Source organism: Tyto alba, unplaced genomic scaffold, assembly GCF_018691265.1.
Source record: "Tyto alba isolate M040663 unplaced genomic scaffold, T.alba_DEE_v4.0 Super-Scaffold_14, whole genome shotgun sequence".
NCBI lineage: Eukaryota > Metazoa > Chordata > Aves > Strigiformes > Tytonidae > Tyto > Tyto alba.
In genome coordinates this window covers 47,991,816-48,018,439 of record NW_024881276.1, presented here as the reverse complement: position 1 = coordinate 48,018,439, position 26,624 = coordinate 47,991,816, and the positions used below count along the sequence as shown (strand labels likewise).

At 45.3% G+C, this 26,624-nt stretch overlaps 1 protein-coding gene across 3 annotated transcripts in view; it reads left to right on the top strand.

The window, feature by feature from the left end:
• Positions 1-25,232, top strand: part of CD96 (CD96 molecule) — a 38,302-nt gene extending 13,070 nt beyond the window's left edge. For 2 of the 3 annotated variants that reach the window (XM_033005324.2, XM_033005325.2), the window contains exons 4-15: positions 1,987-2,096; positions 3,537-3,759; positions 8,852-8,907; positions 11,209-11,299; positions 11,670-11,846; positions 13,078-13,131; positions 15,909-15,983; positions 18,735-18,812; positions 20,708-20,788; positions 21,414-21,503; positions 22,634-22,757; positions 23,825-25,210. In XM_033005324.2, coding sequence (XP_032861215.2) covers positions 1,987-2,096; positions 3,537-3,759; positions 8,852-8,907; positions 11,209-11,299; positions 11,670-11,846; positions 13,078-13,131; positions 15,909-15,983; positions 18,735-18,812; positions 20,708-20,788; positions 21,414-21,503; positions 22,634-22,757; positions 23,825-23,933 — 1,268 coding nt within the window. In that variant the 3' untranslated portion in view covers positions 23,934-25,210. Of the gene's footprint in view, positions 1-1,986; positions 2,097-3,536; positions 3,760-8,851; positions 8,908-11,208; positions 11,300-11,669; positions 11,847-13,077; positions 13,132-15,908; positions 15,984-18,734; positions 18,813-20,707; positions 20,789-21,413; positions 21,504-22,633; positions 22,758-23,824 lie in introns of all 3 variants that reach the window. The other variant, XM_033005327.2, reaches the window with a different exon arrangement.
• Positions 25,233-26,624: the final 1,392 nt, after the last annotated feature.

Below are 26,624 nucleotides of genomic sequence, written 5' to 3'. Positions count from 1 at the left end.
GACCCATAGAGGATGGGTGTGTTTAAACAGTACGTGCCCAGTAATTGTGTCAAGGATGAAGCTGCCACTTTACCTGCTGTACAGGCGTGTGCTGCGGGAGGCCCCCCCTTTGGGAATTTTCCTGTGCTTTGCAGGGCAGAGGGGTTGGAACAAGCGGAGAGCAGTGAGGTACAGTGTTGGTAACCACACAAAACCCTCCCATGCTTCTGTTCCTCATGCGGTTTTCCTCTCTCTCTTCCTTAATACAGTAATAGTGTTAATCAGGCATTGCTCCTTTTCTCTTGCTGGTGCCCTTGGTTGTTACTGGCGTGTTCAATGTTGTTATTGCTGTCTACATGTTAAATGTGGGCAGCTCTTGTTCATATCAACATCATTGTGGCTTTTTTCAGTAACTGCATCATGTAGCAAGCTGTGCTGCTGATAACTGCTAGCTAGAGAAAACTAAAAAATTCAGTTTGCATCATATCTCTTGCAGATTTGTATTTTAAGGTAACTAGATCTTCCTCAATGAGCCACTTCCACTCAAAAGAAAGCGAAAGACCTTAATCCAGCCTACGAGTGGGATGGAGAAGGGTGCTAGTCATTAATGAAGTACAGCTCTCAACTACATCAAAGTGAAGTGAATCCAGATGGATTCAACTCGTAGATACTGCAAAAAGCCCGCAGAGCAGCAGGCCTAGATAGGACTGACAAACAAGGAAGGCCTTAGCCAATAGGCTCTTAATGGAGCTGGGAATCAAAGACGGGGAAAATAAGCAGCTGGGACACGTGGCTGCGAGAACAGGCACAGGCTGTTTGCAGACTGAGCTCCTGGGGCGACTACTCATCTTGGTACTTCTCATACGCTGCACGGCACGTTTGCATGGTAGCTTGTCCCAGAAAAGTCTCCTGTGACGTTTTCTTCCGGGGGAAGCTACAGATTTGCTTCCTTTGCCTTTTCTTTATCATTTCTGCACTATCCAGCCCCCTTAGGCTTGTGCACTCCGTGTCCCGCCGCGATAGCTGACTCCTCAGCTGCTTCTGCTGCTGGGTCTCCCGGACACCCTTTCTTTGTGTCCCTGTGGCACAGGCTGCGTGCGGGCTCTGTCACTCCCTGCTTGGGTGCCAGACATAAAGGAAGTTACAGTCACCAGAAAGTCCTCACTGCCGAATAACGTAACCGTCTGGGTCCGCTGGATATTCTCCATCCCCTCAAGATTAAAAAATAAATAAAATATATCTATTCTCTCTCGGCACACAAGCGAAAACTAGCAGGGGAGCAAAGCTGAAGTGTTTCCCCTTAGTGTGGGCTCATGCCTGCCTAAAGAGAAGAGGGAAGGCAGGCCTGTGCAGCAGTGCATCACTCTGCCCTTCCACAGGTGCACCAGGGCCCCGGACTGGGAATCGGTAGGGTAGGAGACGCTGAAATGCTTTTTTAAATTGATGACAAAGGGAAGAGTGACAGGCTGTCTGCTTCTGGTAGTGGGCAGATTGGAGAATAACAAAAGGAGCATTTACACAGAAAAACGGGGTTAATCTTAACCTGCCTGACATGCTGAACACCTTCCTCAGTGAAAAGAAGCTCTGCGGATATCTTCAGAGAAAATGAAATACAGGTGCACAAAATCGATGTGAAGGTTTATTGCCACAGAAAAAAATTGTAAGAGAAAAATTGAAGCCTCAACTTATTCTCAGCTCCAAAAGGAGACATCTTGATCCTGCAGTTAAACAACAGTTTTTATGATTGCACAAAAATTCAGATAAAATTGTGGATTAGAGACATGAAAATGCATCTAGAATCAGATGCAGGGCTTTCACTTAACAAATGCGTCTATGGGTAATGGTTGAAAATTACAGTTCCCTTCTAATCAAAAACATGCCTGTTCCTTGAACAGACTGGCCAGCATTGGTTTTTAAAGCACAAAGAACATCATGTTTCTGATTTTCCTTCTTGGTTTTTTTTTTTGTTTTTTTTTTTTTTTTTTATTGTTGCTGCAATGATGAAAGAGGAGCAGCACTATGTGAAGCAAGTGCAGTTAAACCAGACTTTAGTAATTCCATGCTTTGAGGACACCACCTCAGAAAATTTGTCTGATTATCCTTTGAAATGGCTAGTGGTAAGTATTTTTCATCTCAGGTATGAATTTCAGAAGGAACTACAGGGTATTTTTGCAGGTTGAAATAGTAATGTTAGACTACTCTGTCCTGCAGAATCTGCTAAACAGAAGGTACCGGTTGTGTTGTACATTGATAATAAAGGGAAAGGTTACAAACATGGTTTTGCAACATAGACACCATAAAAAATAGCTGTTAAAGAAACAAACAGGGAAAAATTCCATCCTAATTGCTTTTTTTCAGGAGGACATGTAGAGCTGGTCCATGGGAAGTGGCAAAGAACTTAGCAAATGTAACAGAACTAACATATTCCTTGTGTTGGAATTCTCAGGGATTTTTGCTATAGTGAAGCTTTAGTGTCTCTGAAAAGTACAGTTACTGAGTAGGGTAGTGAGGTATCAGGCTCCTTTGAAATAGAGAAAAAAATAAAAATAAAGGGGCTGACTCTAATGGTGTTTTTTTTTGTCAACTTCTGTGTCACAGATGCACACCTAAGACATGCAAACCCAGTTATCTAGCTAACCACATAAAGACTACTTTTAATCAATTTTCTGTGAGATATAAAGCTCTCTATATTTTTGTACTTCCTCTCACTTTCTACATAAATATTTGTATGCATGCTTTAATGTAACCTTTTAGCATTTATTTCAGTATGTAGAGATACGTATCAGCCAGCAGTGTCCTTGAGATTTGTGTGTTAATTTCTGTCTATTGTCACTGAGGAGCTGTAACTGTTGAGGGTTTTCTTGAAGGTGATTTTCAAATATTTTAGGTTTTGTAGTCTTTTGTCCCAGCTCATTGTATAGTCAGATCTCTTCTTTGCAGTGCATTCTTAGTATTAAAATTCTTAAAATTTTTGTAGGGAACAATCTTGTCCATACTATTTTTAGTGTTGCTAGTTCATTCTACAAAGTAGCAGAGGAAAGGGGGAAAAACCCCAAAGGCTTGCAAACCCCATATAGCTTGCAAATATGTACTGAGACACAGATGTCCAGGGTGTGCTGGCTGAACCTATATCTAAGGGTGGCTGGCATACAGGCATTAAGAGGAGATGGCATTTAGCTATTATTATCAGGTTCTTACTATTTAAAATCTAAAAAAGCAAGGATTTTCTTGGAACTTCACTCATATTTAATGCATATGGAATGTTCATCCAAAGATTGCTGCAATGAGAAAGCAGCTCTGTTGCCCTCTCTGAAGGCTACAGAGATCAGGACACGGAGGACACAGTTATTTACTCCATAGTTTATTGGTAGGATGATGACCGCTATTGGTTTTGAAGTTCTGGGAGAGAATGTATTTGGAAAAAAATGTCCACTTATTGCTACGCAATGCTAGGGGTGTGAGGGAAGATTTTCATAGTGGGAATAGAGCTCACCTATGAAAATATTTGAGGGGGATGGTCTGGTCTTCACACATTGTGTGGATTGTTCTTTTCACAGGGGGAAAATGGCAGGAAAGAGGAACTTGTGACCAAGGAGCCCTCCTGTCCCGCAGTGTACAGGAACGGCAGCGCACTGTACGGCCAAAGAGTCCGCCTGGGTTCAAATAATGCTCTGAAGATTTTCCCCACCAAAATCATGGATGATGGCAGGGTGTTTTCCTGCCACGTGGTGTACCACCCAGAGAGAGTCCAGAAGAGCAGCACCACCGTGAGAGTGTTCGGTAAGGGGCTCATGCCAGCTGGCAGCTTACTTGCACTTGGAAAGGTAACACTCCTGTCTAGTTCTGAAGGCCACAGCTTTTGAAATGCACTGGGATTCTTTTATATATATATATTTACGGTGCACTTTTTTCAGCTGTAATGAGTTCAAATGTTTGTAAATAACCCCATCATTCTGAGGAAGAATTTGAGGCCATTCCTTCAATTTCTGTCATCAAAAATAGTAGATCCATTGCGCATATATCAACACCGCTGGCATGCATGTTGCCACTGTCTCACCCTGACGTGTAAGCTTATGTTGGGACTTTGTGGGTTACAGGTAAGCACCTTGATCATCAAGATCTTTATGCCCCAGTTACAAAATGAGCATTCTGTCTGTGTTTAGGAAATCATGGCCAGAATGTAGTAAGAGGCTAAAGCAGTTTGGAACTACTGTTGTTGCAAAGTCACGTCCTCGAAGGCAGGTGATATTCAGCTGCTGCCAAAGGCTCTGGTTCTGAAAATGAGGCCCTGCCTGAGGGTCTCAAACTGGTCAGGGGTGGCAGGGTCTGTGTACCACAAACATGCATTTCAGGCTGGAAGCCTTCCTCATCTTTACTTACTTGCTCTGTTCCCTTTCTAGTGGCTTAGGAACCACTCTACAACCGCTGAGGTACAACTGAATGAGAAAAATGCTGCCCACTGAAAACCAAGCTGTATTTCCTGGTTCTAGAACAGTGGGTCTGGAAAACATTTCCAATGCTTCTAAAATGAATGGGTGTTAAACAGCAGGTCTGTCAACAGTCCCTTGACTGTAGCTGCTTGCCCAAGGACAGCACAGCCTTGCGAGGCCGATGCTCTGAATCTAAGGAAAGATTCAACAGGGAACAGGAAAAAAAAAAAAAGGGCAGCAAAACCTGTCTCTGTGGGCTGTTGGTCACTGACGCAAGAGAAGAGAAATAAAAATAGAAGTTAATGATCTGAAATTTCCTCTTGCATTTGCATGATTCAGACATGGGTCTTGCTTTTAAAAATCAACACAGCTACAGTGTTACTTGGGTAATCGTTCAAGTATACTAACATACTTGAACTCTCCCTCCTCTCCATCCCTGCTGATACTCTCGCCTAGGTTTGTGTATCTGTTAGCCTAAGAGGTTGCTTCATTTGGCTTATTTGCTGAATGACTGTGTTCTATGCGACTGTCTGTGCGTGCACCCGTATCAGCATATTAGAGCCAACAGGGAAGAGAGGCAAACAAGAGAAAGCAGCCATGGCCCTTGCTGGTGAACAGCCTGTGATGCTCCCAGTAACCACTGGCTGGCTTTTGACCAGGGTGCTATGCCATCAGCCTCTCTCACAAGTGTATCGGGGGCAGGATTATGTGGAGGGATTCCCTGAGAGCTGATTTGTGGTGGGTGCTGAGGAAGGTCTCTCAGACCTCAGGCCAGTAGATTCCAGATCTTGGAGGAAGTGCATTTTTGTGCTCTTAGCCCTTTCATATCTGATAGTGCAGGTAAAATAACTATTCTGCATGCTGTCTCACTCTTTTCTGTTACTATCTGCTGAAGTCACGCTGTTTATGATTGCATCATACCAGCTTTTCTCCACTTACATCTCTTGTGTGGCAGTGGGATTGGAGACCAAGATCAGATGGCCCAGAGCCACCCCTGCACCAGCCCATGCACCCATGCACTGGAAGGGCAGGAGCAGGCAGAGAACAGGCAGAGACAGTGGCCAGGATAATCCAGCAATCTCCAGCTGGCATGTGGGGACAGACAAACAGCCACTTCAGATGATAGCACTGCTCTTGTTCCTTGTGCCAAAGCTGACCAGGGAATGAAGAGATGAACATTTATGTCCTAGCAGGTAGACCCAGCCTCGAATGGCCAGGGGAGAACTTAAAGCATGATAGTAAACATATACAACATCAACAGCACATTATATTGGTTATATCTGTCATTCTGGCCATTAGAAAGGATATAGCTAGAGAACTAAGGCCAACTGAAACCTGGGAAGATTGTCTTATTTCAGCAAGCCAGCATCCCCCCCTGCCACCCAACCACTCGGGCACCCACGGGCTGGGTGGCACGGAAGAAGGGAAGGGAGGGCAGGCAGCTAGTGTACCACGGTGCTGTAACAAGCAGGAGGAGAGGAAGGTACAGTCACCTGGGAAAAGCTCCTTGTGCAGGATCCCTCTGATAAACACTTCAGGGCTTAAAGACAGTGGAGACAGCACAAATCAGAGGGGCGGCCATGGTGCTTCCACACAGATGTTTGAGGTGGCCTGAGTGTGACTGAGAGCTGGGCAGGAGAGGATGGGGAAGGTGTGAACAAGTCTCTCAATGAAGTTGAGAGTCTTGATAGGTTGAGTGAAAACAGGCATTCAATTGAGAGAGCTTTTTTTAAGAGGGTACTTTTGGACTGGAATGCTTTAAAATATTTCTTTCCTAGAGCAGAGTTCTTTTAAATACAAGTTTCCGAGAAAATGTATGGCCTTTTCACATCTAACTTTACCAAATATCGATTTCTCCTTTTTGTAAGAGGAAAAGCTCAGCAGCAGAAACTACTATACTAAATATTGAATTTCTGCTAGACCCAAAACATTGGTAAATACCCTAGCAAGACAAATGAAAGTCAAACTGTTAACTGGGGCTGAGATGTTAAATGGAAAAGTTCTATTAGATCATTCAGAGCTGTGCTTGAGAGCTGCCTGACAGAACAGTTACCCAGCAAACATGTTTTTTGAGAAAACAGAGAACAGCATCCAATACAGATGTGGAAAAGCATATCCATTCTCATTAAAAAAAAAAAAAAAAAAAAAAAGAGCAGGCACTAGACTAGATGTTGTTTAGTCTACCAGCTGACTTTTAGCTGAGATTAGAAGATCCAGTTTACCAGACTTTCTCACATCTGAAAAAGTATGATTGTCTTCTGCCAGCCCCACTACCATCTGTACGGTTTTGGCAAGGCAGAAACAAGGATGAAATGTGAAGACATTAATTTTCTGATAGGAAGAATCCACCAAAAAAAAAAACAAACAAGAACAATAAACCACCAAACAGAAGGAACAAACAAACAAAAAAAAAATTAAATTCTGCCCAAAAAGAACTCTAAATCCAGAAAACTGTAAGGCCATGATAATTAAATATAGGTCACTCCTAGGCATAATCCATTAGTAACTCTAGTCAGAAAAATGGAAATTGAAAAAAAAAGAAAAGAACATGGGAGAATCCTTTTTGGATTCACTATATAAAACAACAGGGAAACATGAGCAGTTCACCTCAGAGGGGAATGTAATGAACTGAGGTGACCCTATCAATTAACAGGGTTAGGAAAAAAAAAAAAAAAAGAAAATAAAATTATCTTAATGGTAGAGATTAAAGTGAGGTTTAGGGTGGAAAGAGAAAGAATTATGGATTTCCTAAGCAACCCAGGGGCTGCACTTTTTTTCCAGTCCAGTTTTAAGGCTCACGTAGAGCCAGAAGCACAATTTATCCAAGGCTTTTGAGATTTTCTTTATAATAGCACAGTTTCAACTGCCCTTACTTAACAAATCAGTTAATAATACTGCAAACCAGTGATCCCAATGGCTAATTTAGAAATGCCGACTTAGAGAGCTTTATAATACCTGATAGCTTTTGTATATACAGTCAGCTGTGCCTAGAACCAAAATGTTGTGAAAACAAAGGAATCCACTTTTTTCCATTTCTTGTGGATGTGGTCATCAGAGATGCACTGCTGTGATGTGACAGTGAGCTCTGGGCTTCCTGGCCAGGCACGAAGAGTCTGTGGTGTGACACTGTCACACATCTGCCCAGGTGACAGCGTGTGAAGAGCTGGTACCACAAACCAATCAATGTTCTGGGGGGTGGCTAACGCCTTTGCAGATGACTGTGACTGGCAAACACCCAGAGGAATGAACAACTGGGGGGAGTGTTTAATTCAGCACAGCCAGGAAGGGTGGCTCTGCTGCTGGAGCCATGATTGCAGGATGGTTTCAGCTCATTTATCCAGCAAAGTCACCCAAGAGTAGTTTAGGTAGGCAGTGGAATACATCACGGATCTTGTGGTAGTAGCTGCTCATAAATGCTTGTAAACCACTTCCTTGACTTCAGATCGGAGCTGTGTGAGATTTTATCTTGCTAGGGGTGTGGGTGGTGTTGTGGATGGAGTTATGCACTTCACTCACAAGAGAGAAGCAACAATATATTTTACTGATATAAAACACTGAGTTAACAAAGTTCAAAGGTAAAAGCGACAGTGGTTAATAAAATTCAATGGCAAGGTACACTTGAGTATTTACTGCACAGAGGACAGCATCAGACAAAACTGTCAGAGGGACCATCCCATTGAGCCATGAGGTTCAGAAAGGACCCTCTTGTGTTCTAAACCCTTCCTCAGAGGGAACTTTAGGTGCAGCTGGATCCAGACTTAGTCCCAGACTTGGTCAATGGTTTATATCTAAAGGATAAGTTATGTGTAATGAATCCTTTATATCACTTAGCTAAGATTTCAAAGTTTCATCAATCTTACTACCAATTCACTTACCGAATACCTGATGGGATAAGGATTCTTTCAACCTCAAGAAGTAACCTTGAGAGGCATCCCTATTCAAGGGGAGATCCTGGCGTGCAGCCCGCTGCTGTGCAGGAGAGCTCAACAGGCCCTGGGCTGTCCACTATTTATGGAGTAAGATAATCGACTCATAGTCATATTTGCATGCTGACTACAGGTGTTAGTTGCTTCTAAATTTGGCTTAAGTCAGACATTGACCAGCACTGCAGTTAGGTGGGCGCATTGCTTAAATTAGCCCTTGGCTATTGTGTTGTTATCTGTCCCGTGTCTCTCCGACACCGCAAATCCACTCTGAGCTGGATGCGGCCATCACGTCCAGGCACATCCTTAACAACTGCCACTCGTGGTTATCCCTTGAGCAGGGTTACAGAAAATAAAGGTCAGATGCTGGGGAGGGCATGGGATGGAGCACACCATCACAGGTAGATGTACATTTTAATTTCCACTCTTTTACAGAAACAAGGCTTTTAAGTCTTATTAGAAGCTGTTACTGTGACCTTCGGTATCCATTTCACTAATGCATTACTGTTTGCTTTCCAGCCTACCCTGAGATCTCTGTTAGCCTGCAGGAGGACTCAGTGGGCACCTCGCAGAAGGTGAGCAATTTTGGAGTGAAGAGTAATGCCTGTGACTGCCACCGAGCCACCCCCGTGGGGGCCAGGCAAGCTAAGCTGAATCAGACACAGGCAGGACCTCCAAACTGACCGAGCTCACAGGGCGAAGAGCAAGTCAGTGAGTTAACGTCAGCCATTCGTGCCCTTTCTTCTGAGCAATTCCCATTCCCGCAGCAGTGAGCTGCTTCAGTGACCACAAACCAGAGCTAGCTAAGGGCTCCTCCATGGTGTGATCAAAATCTGGCCTTGTGTTAGCCCTAGGGAAGGCTCCAGGACAGGATCAAGAGGCTATGAGGAGCTCATGATGTCGCAGGGGGTTGCAACGCTCCCTCTCCCTCCCCACCTGCTGGCTACCACTTGGCAGCCTCGAGCTGCCTTCTCCACACTGCTTAAAATCCCTCTCTGAAGAAGCTACCCAGGATGCTGCTGCAAGGGGCCAGTCAGCAGCAGCCCCTGCCTGCCACACAGCCCCCCTGGGGATGGGGAGGAGCGGGTGCTGTGGGAGCGGTGCTGGGGGCACCGACGTGGCCTAGCGTGTGAATGGAAAGGTGATGGCTGTGTCAGGCATAATGTGCCATGCTGCAAGCAGAACCCAGCTGGAGCGATCAGATGCCGATGGAGCGACTGGATCTAAGTCTGAGGGCCTCTATTTAGAGCTGAGCAGTTACACATGTGCTTTGGGGCCTCTCATCACATGCTTGGTAACAGCAAAACCTAAAGTTCCGATGTACTGCACTGGCCATATTTGGCGTAAAACACATTTGTGGCCCATACGACTAACTAGCAAACCACTCTGGCTACTAGCTATGGCACTTTGCTTCCTGTTGCATCCATCCAGGTTGAAGCTTTTGATCTGTGAGCATCCCAAATTAAGAAAATTTTCCTTGGGTACAGCGCTTGTGGACAGGGAGAACCTTATATTAACCATTTCCACCTGCTTCAGACAAGCTATGAGTCAGTTGGTTCTGCAAAACCAGTATAATTTTCCTGGTGACCTATTTCCAGGTATGGTGTTTGGCACTGCAGGCTTTTGTCTACATTATCTTGTTCAGCAGAGCAAGGGATGCTGCTGTCATCAGACTGAGCAATAGAAACTTTTCCAAGAGCCTCTGTCCATTCTTCACCTCCAAACAAACCCCAACTCCTCTGCTTCCTTTTCCTGCCCTTTATTACAGAGTGTAAATCTATGTTGGATGTCAGGTTTGTATTTCTTCATAGGAAGCATTTATAAAAATACTATGAGCTAAAAGTGCCTGAAAAATACAGGAATAATGAAGAGAAGAGAAGGGAAAACAATTACAGTACAAGTTCAGAGGTTATTTACCATAGCAAGGAAAGAATTTCAGCTGGGTAGTTTCAGTCTTCATACTGAATGATTGACTTCTGTTGGCTGCAATGCATCAAGCTTGCTTTCAACTAAATGTGTGAACCACTTTCTTCAAAAGTGTGAGCAAGAGGGCTTTATGCTGCATGAGTAGCACATGCTGCTTTTTTTTTTTTTTCCTTGTTTAAATGGACAAGGCAATATCTCTTGGTGCCATAAACTACTAAGTAAATCCAATTGGGAGCATCCAGGCAACATGAGGATGAGACCTCCCACCCTGCTAGTGCCCAACCCTTCACCCAGCCTTGATTTTGAAGTCCTCCCGTCTACTGCTTGATGAGAAATTGAACTGAGAACACACACAGATTTTTGGAGCAATTGTCATACAGCCAGTGTTACTGCATGTTGAACAAGCAATTCCTTGTGACTTCTGGAAACCTCTTGCATATCATGCCCTCTATAAAGGTATCTAATTTCATATATTCAACATATCATTGTGCCAGGCAGTCTTTTTCATAGAATTTGTCTCTTTATCTGCCTAACGAAGGAAGGACTTACGTGGCAACCAGGAGGTGTCTCATTCTGCCCCCACGCACCGTGCCCATTACTGATTCCAGTGTTTCTCCATGTGGGTGTTTGTCACTGAGGTGCTGGGCTGGGGGCAGGAGGGTGGAGGGGTCACCCTACATCTCTTCAGCTACGGTACAGGACTGGAGGGTGTTGGAGTTCTGTCACCCCCCAACCTGGCCTAGGGTGATGGGGGTGTCCCTGGGCTCTCATTCAACGGTGTCTGCAACCAGAAAAATTGTCAGGGTTGGTGGGGGAGGAAACACCATAAAGAGGAAGGGAGTACTTCCTTTCCAAGTGGGATGGTGAGTAAATAAGCTCTGTCTATAATGGATTTTGGAAGATGGTTGAGGAATGATGGAGGCTAACGACTGGCTTTTACTGCCCCACAGCCTAACGTGAGCTGCGTGGTGAGGAAGGCGTTCCCCAAGCCAAGGCTCCTGTGGTTCGTGGGCAGAGCGAGCCTGGCGGAGCAGCCTGGAGGTAACGCAACCCGTCAGGAGGACGAAGGCGCAGCGGTAGAAGTGGTTGCCAAGAATGGCAGTGGTTGCTCATCCACTCCTGCTACGGGGAGCCTGTGGATGTCCATCTGGGAGAAGGGGAGAGCATCAGGCCTCCTCAAAGGGAAGAGCTGGTGGGCAGCCGTGGTCATAGGCCCCTGCAATTGTCAGTGATGGGGACGAATGGCCTGGCATAACCACGCTGCTCTTGCCAAATCTTTGATAGCTTCTCAGCAAGCGAACCTGCAGCCATATGAGCTTGTTTTCAGTAGCAATATTTTGCACAGCTCTGATTTATATTTTGGAGTGTAATGAGAAGGTTTTGCAGCTTTTATTTTTTTTCTTTCCCCAAGAAATTTCTGTTCAACAAGAAGACTTGCAAGACAGTGAAGGTTTCTATCAGCTGAGATCAACACTGATGTTGCAAGGGGCTCACCGGACACCCGAGACATTCTCGTGTGCATGTCTGTTTTCCTTCCCCGGGAATGAAACGTGGAATATTTCATCAGAAGAAATATTTGTTTCCTTTGGTAGGTTTTTCATAGATAGGAATCTGAATTGTAAAACATTAAGAACACCAAACACACATATTCTCTGTTATTTAAAATACTGAAGAAATGCCAAGAGTATGGAAGCTTTATTGTGTAAGTTCATCCCACAGCTTGAACTTTCTGGCAGGCTTTTTAGCTCAAGTCTTTGCTCAAGCTTCTAAACGAGCTAAGAAACTCCTGCACAAATATAAGATACTTGCTGTTTGTTTAGGCAGTATCTTGCTGCACTTCCCATACCCAAAAATACACTAGCTTAGCCACATGGCACCAGTGAGCTATTATAATCTTGTGTTTCTCACTGAGCACTCCTGGCAGAATATCTGCATGTGTGCAATGCAGCTCTCTGCAAAATCAAACCCTCAGAGTCAGGGCCATGTTGCACACCTTCAGCGAAACCTGCAAAAAGCCCCTAAACTAGTGGAGCATTTTGGACAATGGAGAAACTCCATTGTATAGCCTGCACTGTAAGAATTAGCTACACGAATTGGGAAGTGTGGAGAAATAGTCTCAAGTACTTGGTGAAAGCAGGAGGTGCGGCGGTGCAGAGGTTTATGGCATTTCTGAGGATGCCGGGTGGCCAGCGAGAAGGGCAGACTGCCTTCCTTTAGCACCCCCTTGTGCACACTTCCTCTTCAGGTGTAAATGTATGGTTATGCCTTTTTTTCTTTTTTTACTCCATATGCTCCTTGCTGCACAGATAATACGACTGAACTGCTGGCCCCTTGGCAGCCTCCACGGGTATGTTGGATAACCTGCAGCTCAGCTATGTTCACTTGTGGCTGTGGATATGCCTATTGGTATGTTTTTCCACAAAGAAAGACTGCATCAAAACCCAGAGCTTGCTCCTCTGGAAATATAGCTTCAGAGGGGAGGGAAATAAATGATCATTTTTCTCCAAAATGACTCATTTCACCGAATTCGCAGTTTTGCAGAAATATATTCAAATTGGAGAGCCGTCAATTAAAGCAGTCTACGTTTTTGCCTGCAGGCTACGCTAACGCTAAGATAGATCCACTCTGTATAAAAATGATAATGTATTTAGATGTGACAGAAAGGAAAGAATTAAACTAAATCTCAGCTATGTTCTGTGAAGGTGCCATACTAATACGCAGTACGACACAAACCCCAAACTAAATTTTCAGCCTTTATAACAAAAGCCTAACTACTTTTAAGAACTCCTTTCATCTTTCTTTTTTTTTTTTCTTCACAGACAGTGGGTCTAATGAAGCCTCATCCAAAGCTTTCACCACCATGGTTTCAGAAGGTAGGATAAATTGGAGAAGGAAATAACTTGAGTTATGTTAGAGGTGCATCTATAAATTCCTAAAGCTGTTGGAGAAATGTTTTTGCAAACTTGTTAATGGGTGGGTAATAAGGTACCCCTTTCTGCAGCTATGACTTCAGAGAAAATGCAATGAATAGATATTTTGGTGATATAATCTATCATAATTAAGCCCGAGCATAATTAAACTCCAGACTTGAGGGGCACTTAATGTTATTTCTGATGCTTCATCTGGCATTTGAATATAGCTCTTTCAGCACTGAACGGATAATTAAAAATAACAGCCCTACTAATGGTTCCACCTTCTGCTTAAGTACACAGCCAAGATCCTCAACACTTTTGCCTAATTAAAGAACCGATGGGATGTTTCTTAATTCATGTAAATTTGGTAAATCCACACTCTGCCCCTGCAAGTTTGTCTTATTATCAGCTTATTGCAGACAGATAAATCATTCCCTCTACACCTCAGCTGAAGCCCTTTGGAGACAGCTCTCCTGGAGCAGCTTGCTCTGCTCTGCACGGGGGGCAGCTGTGCTTCAGCAGTGGGTTATCAGAGAAACACTGCAGACAAGCGGCATGGAAAGAGGTGTGGTTTCCTACATAAGCTTCTTTCTGAGAATGCAGGTCATGGTAGGTCCTGGGTTTTCAGCCAATACTCTGCTGGGCACCAGAAAGCCATCCCAGACATCAGGGGTCCCTGGGAGACGGACTTTGTCCTCCACTGGCCTCTGCAAGGTGATCATTCACAGCAGTTCTTGAGGCTTGTGTCAGGTCACTGCTGTGCCTCGCCTCGCATGCTCGGCAGAAACCTTCTGGGAGCTGGGCACACCTCGAGGTGGCCCACTACCCTGATTTACAGACCTGCCGCATCGTTGGTAAGGTCTCCTCTTATATCAGCCAGCTACTGCGGAATTCCTGTTAGTGCAGGCGAAGCCAAGATGAAATGCCGATGGAAGAGCAACACTCAAAACAGTCAAAGGAGGTGCAAATGCTTGCAAAGGAAAGCAGCTGGAGTTGGTGGGTACCTACTCACGCTAAGATCCTATCTGCAGAGGGTTGCTCCCACCCAATGCCACCCCAACATGCCTGACCAGACAGAGGTATACTCTGGCTGCCTTCCCAGATATGTTTTTCTAATGGCGTGTGTGAGCTTTCATAGATCACCTCCTTCATGGAGATCTTTCAAGAGATTTAATCCTTCCTCCTAACCTACTCAGGGGATACTTTGCCTCACCTCCTGGGAAAAAAAAAAAAAGTGAGACATCTCTTGCTCAGGATGTAAATGCTGCTTAGGCAGTATGGTATCTCTGCTGTCCTGGGCTGGCTGGTTAACAGTCCTTTGATTACAAGGAATAACTCCCTCTCCTCTTCTTTGAGGACTCAGCAAGAACTTTTCAGTGCAAAGTGTCTCTGAAACTGCCTGTCAGGGTTGCAGTCTCTGAAGTGCCTCATGGATGGAGATATGCAGGTGCCACCACCGGGTCAGACATGTTATTTCAACATGTGTGCTAATAAGGTGCATCTGTTTATATGGGATAAAACCATGTAACTCACTTCTGCTTTTTGAGTTGGGGTGCCAGGAGCTCCAAAACCTTCTTCCTCCAAACCTTTGTTTCCCTAGGGATTTCACAGCACAGTTACCTCAGGTGCTTCGTGTTTCTCGCTGGACCACTTGGCCGAGTTGTGCCTTGAAAGATTATTTGGAAATTGTGTGATGCACTCTCTCACTCTTGAGCCTTTGAATCACCCACTTTTCTAAAGCAGAATAAACACCTTTCTCACCCTGAGTAAAAGTGTTTGCTTTGATTTGTGATAGGCCTTGGAAATTCAGCACTTCCATCAGCTATCGTGACTACCTCAGGTAACGGGGGAAAAAAAGGAAGTCTTTTTTATTCTCAGTCAGTACATGTAGGCACTCTGCTTGACCACTGCTTAAATGTCATGTACACAGAGCCAGAGTTATGCTAGGGAAAGGTCAGTGTGCTCTGGTACCGATGGTACCTGTGTGCTGCTGGATTGGAATTTGTGAGCTATGAAGTCCCCAAGAAGGGATCTGACAAATCCTGCTAAAACTGTCATGTTAGGACAGCATGTAAAATGGCACGCTGATTAGCATAGATCATTCTTATGCCTTTTTACAAAATGGAATAAAAACCCCTATACAACTATGAATAAATTTGTCCTGTTATGACAGAAAGGTGCATGTGATAGAGAAGTTAAAACCACCACTCTTCCTTGACCCAATAGTAGCACGTTATTCCGAGTCATTGATATAAGATAAATAGTACTGCTTTTCCAGAGCATGCATATGGATAACTATATAAAGCTATCTTCATCAACTGAGAGGAAAACCCACAAGAGTAGGCAATCTCCTGGGCTTACATGGCTGCCACATGTTGTCAGGACCGCTCCTGGCAAGGCCCTTGCTGGGGGGGGAGCGCCGCTATCAAGTGCCTAATCTGCCTCACAGCAGTTAAACTGAACCCTGTGTATAAAACCAAATAAATAACGCACACGGCTAGCCTACATGAAAGGGTCAGCATTAATAACGTCAGCTGTCTCTGAGTGCCCCTTGAATTTGTGGGATGTGTTTTGAGCATTTAACCTTAACTCTGACAGCAGAATTCCTGCTGCAGAGACTGCATTTACCCAGCAGCTGCTGCAAACTCTTTGATCCAGGTTGTTTTATCATTTATTAATATTATTTTTAAAAGACACTATCGACTAAATGTGATACTGTATAATCTGTTTGTCTTTAGAGCACCAGTCGACATCTTTGGCCTCTCTGGATTTCACAAGTCAAACAAGCTTGGCTTCTGCTTCCACAACACAAGGTAATAATCAATTCAGCCAAAATGTTTTCTCTATTGCTTCAGGAACATAGGAGAAGGATACATAAGCACAATAACGATCTTGCATTTTTTGTAGCGAACAATTTAATGTCCACTGAAGCCCTTTTCCTAGTGCATTATGGACTAGGAAGTCCAAAGTTCAAAAATAAATATATGAGAAAATGCTGTCTTGATTTTATCATTTCAATGCTCTCTTCAGGATAGATGCATTAATTTCAGCAAGTGAACAGATATCAAGTATATGTTTTTACAACAATTATTCTGTGTATCTCTTTAATTAAATATCACACAAAAATAGAATGACATTAGAGTTAGAAAAAGTGCAGCCGAGTCATTGGATCACAGGAGTACAAATCCAAAGCACTGATAAACAAAATATTTACAGCAGATGACTCAACTCAGTGATTGCTTCTCCGGGCTGGTGATCGCAAGGCCAGTGGAGGGCAGGGTAGCTGGCTTGGAAGGGTTTCACCCTGCTTCCCCGGGGAGGGGTACGTGCACCAGTGGCTGGCACCCACTCAACCATGCGGCAGCAGCCTGGCTAGTGAGCAGGTGAAGCTGTGAGCCTCCTGATCCCAAAATAAAGGGCTAATTCCTGCCTGTCCCAGCAGAGTGCCCTTCGTCACAGCACAGCCTGTCTGCAAGCGCTTTTTTCTTTAAAGTCTCTTTCCATTTTGAAGCCCAGCTCTTGATCCCTGTAGGACAGGTTGATTTTAAGCAGCAGTCAGAAGGGCGCTGGGGCTGCCCTCACCAGCAGCAAGGTGTGAGCTCACTGCCACGTGGCTGCAATAAATATGGGCATGGCACCCGCTCCCATTTCGGAGGCAAAACAGCACATGTGAGGCGGCAGTGCAGGCAGCACGAGGAAGAGGCAACGTGGGAAGTCGGTGTCAAATGCCATCTTCCCCTCCACAGCAGCACCAAAGCTTTGGCTCAGAAATGATCCACCGCTGAGGCACCAGCCAGCAAGAGTGGGCTTGGCCCTGGGTATTTGCAGCAGCCTTGTTCTCCCAAACAAACAAACAAAAATTTGATTGCAACAGACTAAGTTTCACAAGGCTGTGAGGCATTGAGCGTCCTCCTTAAGCTGTGTAATTCAATCGTGCAACCTTCACTGAAAGTAACCTGCATCAGGCTATAGCAGTTTGCACCCAGAGATGTGCGACTAATGTGATGGGCAGTGTGTGGGGTAATACTGGAGGAAGATGCTGAACACAGGGCTTCATCCTGCCCCAGCAGAGCACTGTTTGGGAGCTGGATCACTCAGTGTAAAGCCCCAAGGCATGAATAGGCTAGCTTGAGATATGCCAGGGCAGGAACACAGATTGCAGTGGCACAGAAATTGAAGTTTGCTGCTTTTCATGCTGCTGTTCTCACCCCCAGAGCAGAGACGCTTGCCCAGCCTGGCTGAGAGCAGGGCAGCAAAGCACTTGTCCAGGTGAACTGAAAGCCGTTCTGTCTCAACAAACAACTTCACGATAAAGCCTATAAATACAAAATGTGAACAGAGAAGATTCTCCTCACTGGATTATACGTCTTCACTGGTTGAGGAGGTATAAGGTCAAATTCACAGTGTAAGCTGGAGCTGAGCCATTTCTCTTCTGTAAATAGCCCGGGAAACAACTTCCTTTTAACCAGTGCCCCTGATGTATGGCAGTCGTGGTGTGCTGATGATGGGTTAGTGCTTCTCTCTGGCTCACTGCTGGTTCCCACACTGGTGCCACCATCAGCTTTGTGAGCAGACCCTTTGGGCTGCAGCCAAGTCAGAACACCAACTCCAAGTCTGCCGTTGTATAGAGGGGTTTGGTTCTGTTCCTGTTATTTTGCCAGTGTTTAATGAAACTCCAAGAGACAGCTGGGAATTGATACAAGGGAAGAGTGCACCAATATAGGCAGGAGGGGGAGGAGGGGAGACAAAACCAAGGCTGTTAAAACTGCAGCCTAGTCTTTGCTTACCTTCCATGATAGCTCCATCTCTGAGCCCAGAGATGCTCAGGCTTTGAGTGCCAGTTTACAGCTGCATTTCACCTTCTCAGGTTTGTTCAGATGGCTTAATGATACTTCTCAAAAATGAGGCAGGTGTTAGGAAAGATGGACTCTTTTTAGTAAATGTGAAATAGTCCTCTTGGGGAAAATACAAGTCTACTTGCTAACCACCATCTGTCTGTGTTTGAATATCAGATAAATAGCTAGTTGAGCTCTAGAATACTTAGCACTTCGAAAAAAAAAGGATTAAAGGAAAATGTTAAATAAGTTGGCATTTGGCATCAGGCATCACAGGTGTGACTCCTGTACACTTACTTCTTCAAAACTTCTCTTTGCTAGTTGGGAAAACAGTTTTGTCTCATTGGAGGTGGTGAAACCCTGTCTAAATTCTGATTTATGTACATTTGTTCATCAATCTACTGGCTTCAGGTCAAAATAAGCCAGCGCACTTGGAACTATTCAGTTTCAGCTGAAACACAGCTGAAATCTAAAAATGTACGCTTAAATGCCCCATATGTTTTGTAAAAGTTTATTCATCCATCTTACCAAACTCCTCTTGAGTTTCTAGCCTGTGACAGACACAGACATAGAGAGGTATGATGCTTGCCTAAAAGAAGCCAGCATCTGAAGTAGTAGGTGACAACTGTTTGACCTCGTTAGTCAGGAAATGGGGAAGGAAGAAGGAAAAAATAAAAATAAGCGATATGGTCCTCTATAGCAATTTTTACAAGCTTGTGTGTTTTTCAGAAGGAGCACTGATTTCTATCACAGAGACAAAAAGCTATACCAACAGCACAGCATTCAGTGAGAGTTTGACAACAGCACGTGAGTAGAAGTTGCATCTCTTTTGCTTTGTAAGACTGTAACGGGGCAGTTATGAAGCCAGTTATGGGTGCTGCAAAGTGCAAATGTGACACCAACTTAGCCAATGTTGGGTTGCAAACCTCCAGTGATCTGGAATATCCTGCAAATGTACAGCAGCAGGCACTCAGCTCTGCGTGATCCTCAGTTTGTGATGCCTTTGCCATGAATATTAGCTCTGCAGTGCTTATTTTCAGCTGCTAGTTGATAGTCATCAAATCGCCATGCAGAAATTATTACTAAACGTGGAAAAGTTGTGTCCGAGCAGAGGCCAAGTCAGATGGTGTAATCTTTACCAGCTTTTCATACTTCACAGAAGCAATTCCCCTGTTGAGTTGCACTGAGTTAGAAGACAAAGGCTTGCATCTTCAAAGCCATCAAGGATTTTCAGTGGCAAAAGAGGAATGAAAAGACATTTGAGTATCCTGGTTTTATTAGATGTATTTAATTTAATAATATTAAAATTGAGAGAGTTGCTAGGCAAATGTAGTGAGTACTGAGGGTAGTTTATAAATGAAATAAATTACTGGAGAAGCTAAATAAAATCACAGAGCAGCAATGAAACAATGAGATAATGTGGAGCAATAACGGCTGGCTAACAGAACGTTGAAAACCATCCTCATTAAAGATCAATAAATCAATAGAAAAAACCCTAGGGGTAGACATTTTTTCACAAATATTTCCCTTAAAAAAAAACCCTGCTCAGCAGCAGAAAGCTAGAAGTTACTTTATTTTTTATCATCTCGGTTTGTCTTTGCGCTTTAGGAACAGGTAGGACCTGTCAATGCACTTTTGCATTCACACAGCAGTCGTCTTTTGGCTGAAGCGTAAGCGTAGCAGCCGCTTTCCATTTTCTGAATATATTTTTGGCAGCACTCCAGTGCTTATTTAACCGCCTATAACCCACAACCAGGCATTTAGGCCGAAACCTTGTGGCGACCACCTCTAATGCTTCACGACCCTGCTCTCGCACAGCTTGCCGGTTGCCATTTTCGCTAAAAGCGTGCTGAATTACACTGCTGTTCGCAGGAGGTAGCGTGTGCTGCACAGCTCCTCGGCTTCCCGACCGCCGTGCCCCCCCCCCCCCGAGCACCGCTCAGGCAAGGCCTTGAAGGGTCCTCAGCCCCGCGGCTGCAACGGGGGGGCAAGCTCAGAGCAGGGGGGCACCGGTGCGCCCGCTGAGGCATGGCCGGCGTGCGTCCCTGCGCCCCCCCCCCAGGGCCACCGGGCTTGTACAACAGGGATTAACGGCCCTCAGTTCAGTCCTCGGAGGATCTAACGCAAGCCATTATGTAAATAATAATAAGCAGTGCTCATCAGCATGCTGTATAGAGCACAGTGCTACGGGATCTGTAAGTGCATATCCTTTTTTTTTTGTATGTATCGTTTAGAAATGCCGGATCAGTCATGATTATCCCCATAAAATTAAACACCTAATGAACAAGGAGAAAAAAAGGACTGAATTGAATTAATGTCCAAAACTCTCAGTGAATTTTTAGGGTGCCCTAAAATTGGACCGATTTTGTTATGTCTTTTTAATACATACGTACATACATATATATATATATATACAGACACAAACACTTGAGTGCTCCGTTTCAGTCAGAACCAGCATCTCATAAGAAAGGGATTTTTCTGGCTCTGTCTGGTTACTCATTTACACTATTTAAACAGTGGAATTTTTTTCCCGGATTTATAAATCAGCAGTTATACCAGAGACTTTCAGGTATATCTGTTATTTCATTTGTTGTTTGCATCAGAGAAAAGCAAAGGGTATAAAATAGTCACAGTTGAGCCTAATGTAGCAGTCACATACAGGCTTGTAAGATAATTGATGGATATTATTTCTTTTTGTACAGATTTGAATGATTCCATCACCGAACCCCCACAAAGCCTCAGGAATGCCACACACTCCTCTGAGAATACAACCCTGGCACATAGTAAGTGCCGTGGCAGCTCTGGAAATGCTGTGCCACTGTCTAATTGCATATTTTGCTGTTATTTAGGAAGACACAAACACGGAGACAACTAGAAAAAAACAGGAATGTATCCTTAGACAGCACTGATCTTAAACATAGATAGCTGTATTAGAAAAGGAAAAATATCTGTCTACAAACAGATGAAAGATGATTTTTGTGGTTCAGACACAGTACTTGACAGAGGAGACTGAGGTTTCACTCAGTCACGGCAGAGGCAGATTCTTTGTGTTCCTGTTAAGCCACTTAATATCTTTAGCTTTTTCATTACCATCAAAGAGGTGAAAAGCTTATCATTCTCCTAGAATTGCTGTGCAGCTCAATGCTGGCTTGCTGGAACATCTTAATAAGTGTTTTCTAATACCCTTTCTTTCTTTCTTCTAATATTCTTCAGTTTGATAAAAGCACATTTTTTGTGTAACACCAGGGTGTAGGCATCTTGCCAAGTGAATTTTGACACCCTGATTCTGGAATTTTATTTCCAGTCTTCAGCAGGGTGATTAACAGTGGCTTCAAAACAAAACCTTAATTAAAAAGAAAACAAAACAAAACAAGTTACTAATCATGTTCTATGCCCATATCTTTTTAGCTAACCTGTCCTTCAGCATTACAGGCCAGCCAATTTCAGTTACCAGAGGGAAGGATTTGTTTACTACCAGCAGTCTGCTCAATAGTACTGGTGAGATACTATCCTACAAATCCTCTTCTTTCAATGTGCTGTTTCAGTAAGCAAGAAAAACAGAGAAGCACAAAACTTGGAGCGTTGTGTACAGGGCCGGGGGAGCTCAAAAAAGGGGGAGAAGAGATGAAAAGAGGAGTCGCAGCTGCTGTGCCCCCACGCTGCAGGCTGTCACAGGCTTGTGGCGTTCCTGCCTTCCCCCTGCCTCCGCAAGCAGTGTCCCAGCGCATGTTTTCTTCCAGCAGCAAAATGTGGCCGGTCACAGTGGTCTCGGGGGCCGCTCACGGCTTGTGCAGCGTGGTGGACTTCGGGCCCGGCTGTGGCGCTGGCGGCCGCCGTGGCTAAGTCCCAGGCTGGGTGACGTACCGGTGTGACCAACCTGGCAAAGGGTCGGGATGCCAGCGCGACGGGAGGGGGGTGACACTGTGGCGGTATCGCCCGGTGACTCTTGTGCTCCAGCCCTCTCTGGCACCCAGCCCACCGCTGCTCCCCCCACGGCGGCTCCTCCTCTCCTGCCCCCACGTAGCTGGGACCTGGAGGGCACCTCGTTCGGCTGCCAGCACCCCCACGGGTGGCTCTGCGGAAGAGGGGCAGTGGGGGGATCCCAGCACCGTGGTGGGGAGAGGCAGCTAGATCAAGGCGGGGATGCTGCGCCGCCAACGAGAGCCCACCCTCAAAAGGCAGCTGCACCCTTGGCAAGACGTTTTGGCAGGGTTTGGTGTCAATGGCACGAAAAACAAGCCGGTGGGAAGGAGGGGTGGGGCAGGCAGCTCTGCCCCGCTGCACCGCGACATGCTTCCTCCTCTCAGAGAAGGTCATGGGGGAACAGAAAAAAAAAACACTGGTTTTTGGATGAAACACTTGCCAGGCTGTGCCTGAATAATAGGGTCAGGTGAACCAACGGGTGGCTGAAATCAGCCCGCAAACCCAGTCAGAAGGACAGTGGGTTAAGTCCATAAATTAGAGCTGCCACGCTCAGAGTTTGGGATCCTCAGCCCGGGAACCTGGCAGCACGGTGTTGATTCGGGGCCGTGCGCCCAGGGAGGAGCAGCCAGACGCGGGCAGCAAGCCCAGGTTGCCCTCCTCTCTGAGGGCATTGGGCTGAGTTCTGTCTCATGGGTCTTTTCCAGGCGGCACGAGGAACGCAAAAGCCAGTCGCTTCCCCTGGCCGACAGTGGTAGCCGTCCTGCTCCTCTTCTGCAGCTTTTTAATAGCTTTAGGCATCAGGAAATGGTGTCAGTACCAGCAAGAGATGTAAGTACTAGGGAGGGGAACCTCAGGGGTGGGTGGGCTGGCACAGAGGGCAGCACAAACTCTAACCCAGCTGTTCGGATTTACACATTTTCCTTTGACACTACATATAGTGCGCGAGGCCTTTACGCACATGGATCGCTAATGCCATTTTTTTTTCACTCAGCAGTATGGCATGTGCAGTGTTCTTAGTCCTTTTGTCTGTTCTGTAGGTTATCTATAAAATAAACTTTGAAAAATGAGCTGTGGTGCAGCTTCAGGGTGTGAGGGAAGAATACAAGTAAATTTTTTTCCCCAGAGCCCCCCACTTCTATTAGCCTCCCTGCCAGTCGCTTTTGCTCCCTCATTTTGCATGGTTACTCGAGGACACGTTTTAATGAAATTGTACTTCTACGGCAACTGTATTTGAGTTGTGAATAATATATGTAAAAGCAGGCTACCTGAAACTTAAACCCAGTCAAAGAAGCAACGAGTTTGTAATTATTACCAAACTTTAATTCCCTACTAAAGCACTTGGACATCTGTTGATGAAAGCAGTATCTAAGTGCCAATTATTTTTAATCTTACTAACATTACTAAAATGTTTGAAAAATTATGGTGGTAATGAGCCATTTGTGGTTCTAGAAAACCCTTTTGAAACATGACTGCAAATCCTACACTCTGAAGGTAAAAATTAGATTGATTTTTTTTCACTGATTTAGGACAGGACCTTTCTTTATCTTGGCCTATAAATTGACCAAAAAAGAAGTTATTAGTCTTTAAATATACCTTCAGAGAGCAGTGTGAGCAAAAGATCTCTGCAAGGGTTTTAAATGGTTCACCAGGACCATGATCTGTTCTTTTAAAGCGTGAATAAAATAAAATTGTGAGGTGGGAGCTGAGAAAGCCAAATGAATACCGGGAGGTGTGCTGGGGCTACAGAACAGAAGCAGGGAAGTCGCAGTATGTACGAGCAAATGTCAGGGGTGCCTATAATGACTTAGAGTCCATCTACCTCCTCCTGTGAATGTTTTACAACAGTCTTTTATACAGCTTTTGTGTGACAGCGCGTTTTTTCTCTTCTGTATCAGTATGAACAGGCCTCCATCTTTCAAGCCACCGCCACCTCCGATAAAGTACACCTCCATGCTGGAGTCTGATGGGACTCCCCCATCCTGCCATGAGCTGGAAAACCTGTAACATGGCCTACATCCCTTGTGTAGTGAGCAGAAGACTGACATGGTTAAAAGGCTCTGTCTTTAAGATAGCGATTACAGGAGTTTGGTGTTAATGACCCATATTAAAATTCAGAGTGCCTAAATGACATTAATGTTGGAAGCTGAGCACTCCTGAGGACACTTACTTCAACCGTCTATCTCTATGTATGCATTACGTTAACACCATTGTGAGTGTCACCATGAGATTACATGTGCTTAATTTGAATTGGGTGATCAACTGGGAATTTGCTGTCTTGTTAATGGGAGCAGATTAACACATCACTCCGCCAGCCTGCCTGAAGAGTGTTGAAGCCTTTTGTACAGAGATGACAGCTCTGCCGTATGGACACCATGATTACACGGAAAATGTTGGCTTAGCACAAGCTTTTTGATACCTTCATGAGCCGTTCTTACAATTATTATTTGTTACTATACAAATATAGACTAATATTGACCCAATGTATAATTTCCTCTCGCTGTGAAACCAAACAAAAAATAATCAGCACCTTACACAGAAAAAAAAATAGTCCACATATGTTGTCACGGGGTTGCAACACAGGATCGTGGCGGGGGGCCGGTGAGATGAGAGGTCACGGTGCCGGCCTGGTGGAAGTGTTTGTGAAGAAGACCCAGTTGCCACTGGTGAAGCCACAAGAAAGACTGAACTTTGGGCTCATGTACAAGTCACCTGTGGACCAGAGGCTTAAGGCCTGAAGTGAATAAGGACCCTAAAGATAATGGAAAATGCCAGTCCTTTTGGAAATGTTGTGCTTTTGAAACAGTAACTACTCCTGAGTCTGCTTTTCTGAAATGATATTTATGGTACGTATTAAAAAAAAAAAAAAAAAAGGGATATAATTATTTTATTCTCCTTTGGTCTTAATGAGCTTCTGTCATTTGCTACCTTCACATTTATCAAGACCTCAGGGGTAGTTTCCCAGGTGGCTTAAGCCTGCGGAAGGGACGGTCCAGTGTTACCCCTGTCCTGCGCAGGCTGCGTGTTTCCTTGCATCGACACTAACGATTAAATGCCGGTGCTGAGGGCGGGATCAGCTCAGCCCGCAGCACAGCTCGCAGCCAGGTCAGCAGCTGCGTGGTCACTAACGCGAGGCACAGGCGCTGCAGCAGGAGCTGCGTTTGGCAGCAGTGTGGTCTTCCGTTACCTTCAGCCGGCCAAGAAACTGTCCCTCCAAGCTTGTTTGCAAATGTGTTGTTACCACGATGGTATTTCTGTAATGAATGCAAATCAACTAAAATTCAATCATGTCAAGCTTAAAATTGGTATTCTGATTTAGGAATGGGATTTGCTTTATTTACTGCTAAATGCCGGTCAATGGCTATCAGGGTTCAGAGCACTGCATTTCCTGGGACTTCAGATGACTTACTGGAAGGAATGATCTGACAGACATTTTTAAAGTATTTTGTTCTATTATTTACCCTATACCACAAGCAGTTCTAAATCCATCACTGAGGGAATATCTGTGCTGAACAGAAAACACTTTCCTTCCTACAAAACTATACAGACTTTGCATGCATGGAGGGCTCAATATTCATTTGAACGTTTCTTGTCTGTATGGGTTTACAGAAGCAAAGTAGTTTAACTTGTGTCATACTAGCAGTCACTGCAAAAGAAGGCAGCTTTTTGTTCTCAAAAAAAAAAAAAGTAATCAGGAAAAAAAAAAAAAAAAAAAAAACACAAAACCCAAACAAAACAAAACAACAGAAACTGGATAGCCGTATTGCAAGGGATGTGGAGAGCCAGGGCTTTCTTCCTTGTCACTAGAGGAGGATGGCTGTCCGTAGCATACCTGTCGATGAGGGGTTCCTTTATCATCTCTCGAATCTCGTAGCCCCCACGGGTGGTTCGGGCACAGGGAGCCCGGCTGCCGGGAGCTTCGCCCCCTCCCCTGGCCTGTCCTGACCCACCCCCCAAGGGCGGTGGCCGCTCCCACGCGCCCCGCCCACCGGCGGAAAGACCTCCAGCCTCCCCCCCGGGGCGGGACGGGGGGTGTGGGGGGTGGGTTTGGGGTTGGGGGGGGTAGGGGTGGGAGTGGGGGTGTCTTCCTCAGCCCCTCCGCCGGGGAAATACCGGCGCGCACCGCCGCCGCCCAGCAGGTGGCGCCGCAGCACCGCGGCCCGGGCCCGCTTCCGCGCCACCCCCCCCCCCCCGCCCCCCCCCCGTGCCTCCTGCCCACCCGTGGGGTGGCGGGCGGGGAGAGGAGGAGGATGTGTGCCCCCCACCACCACCCCCCCGCAGGTCCAGAGTGGGGGGGCAGGGGAAGGGGCAGCCGTCAGGGCGTGACCTGGGTGGAGAAAGAGGGAGAGAAAAGCCCCGCCTGCACCTGCCCGCCCTCAACTTCCCACTTCCCGGCAGCTGAAGAGAAAAAAAAAAAAAAAAAAAAGAAAAAAAAGAAAAAAATTAACAAAATAAACCCAAACCAAAACCATAAAAAAAACCAAAAATCAAAACAAACAAAAAAACCCCAACAACACAAAAACCCCCAAACAAAAGAACAAAACAAAACCAAACCCTCTCAATCATTTATTTTTGGCATCGGCAGCACCAGTACGTAGGCTCAAATTGTTCAGCTTGGACTTGGGTTCTGTCAAGCCTGGAATAATTCGGCCCACATCAAGTTACCAGATGCTTGAAGATGGCTACAGGAGTGTCAGA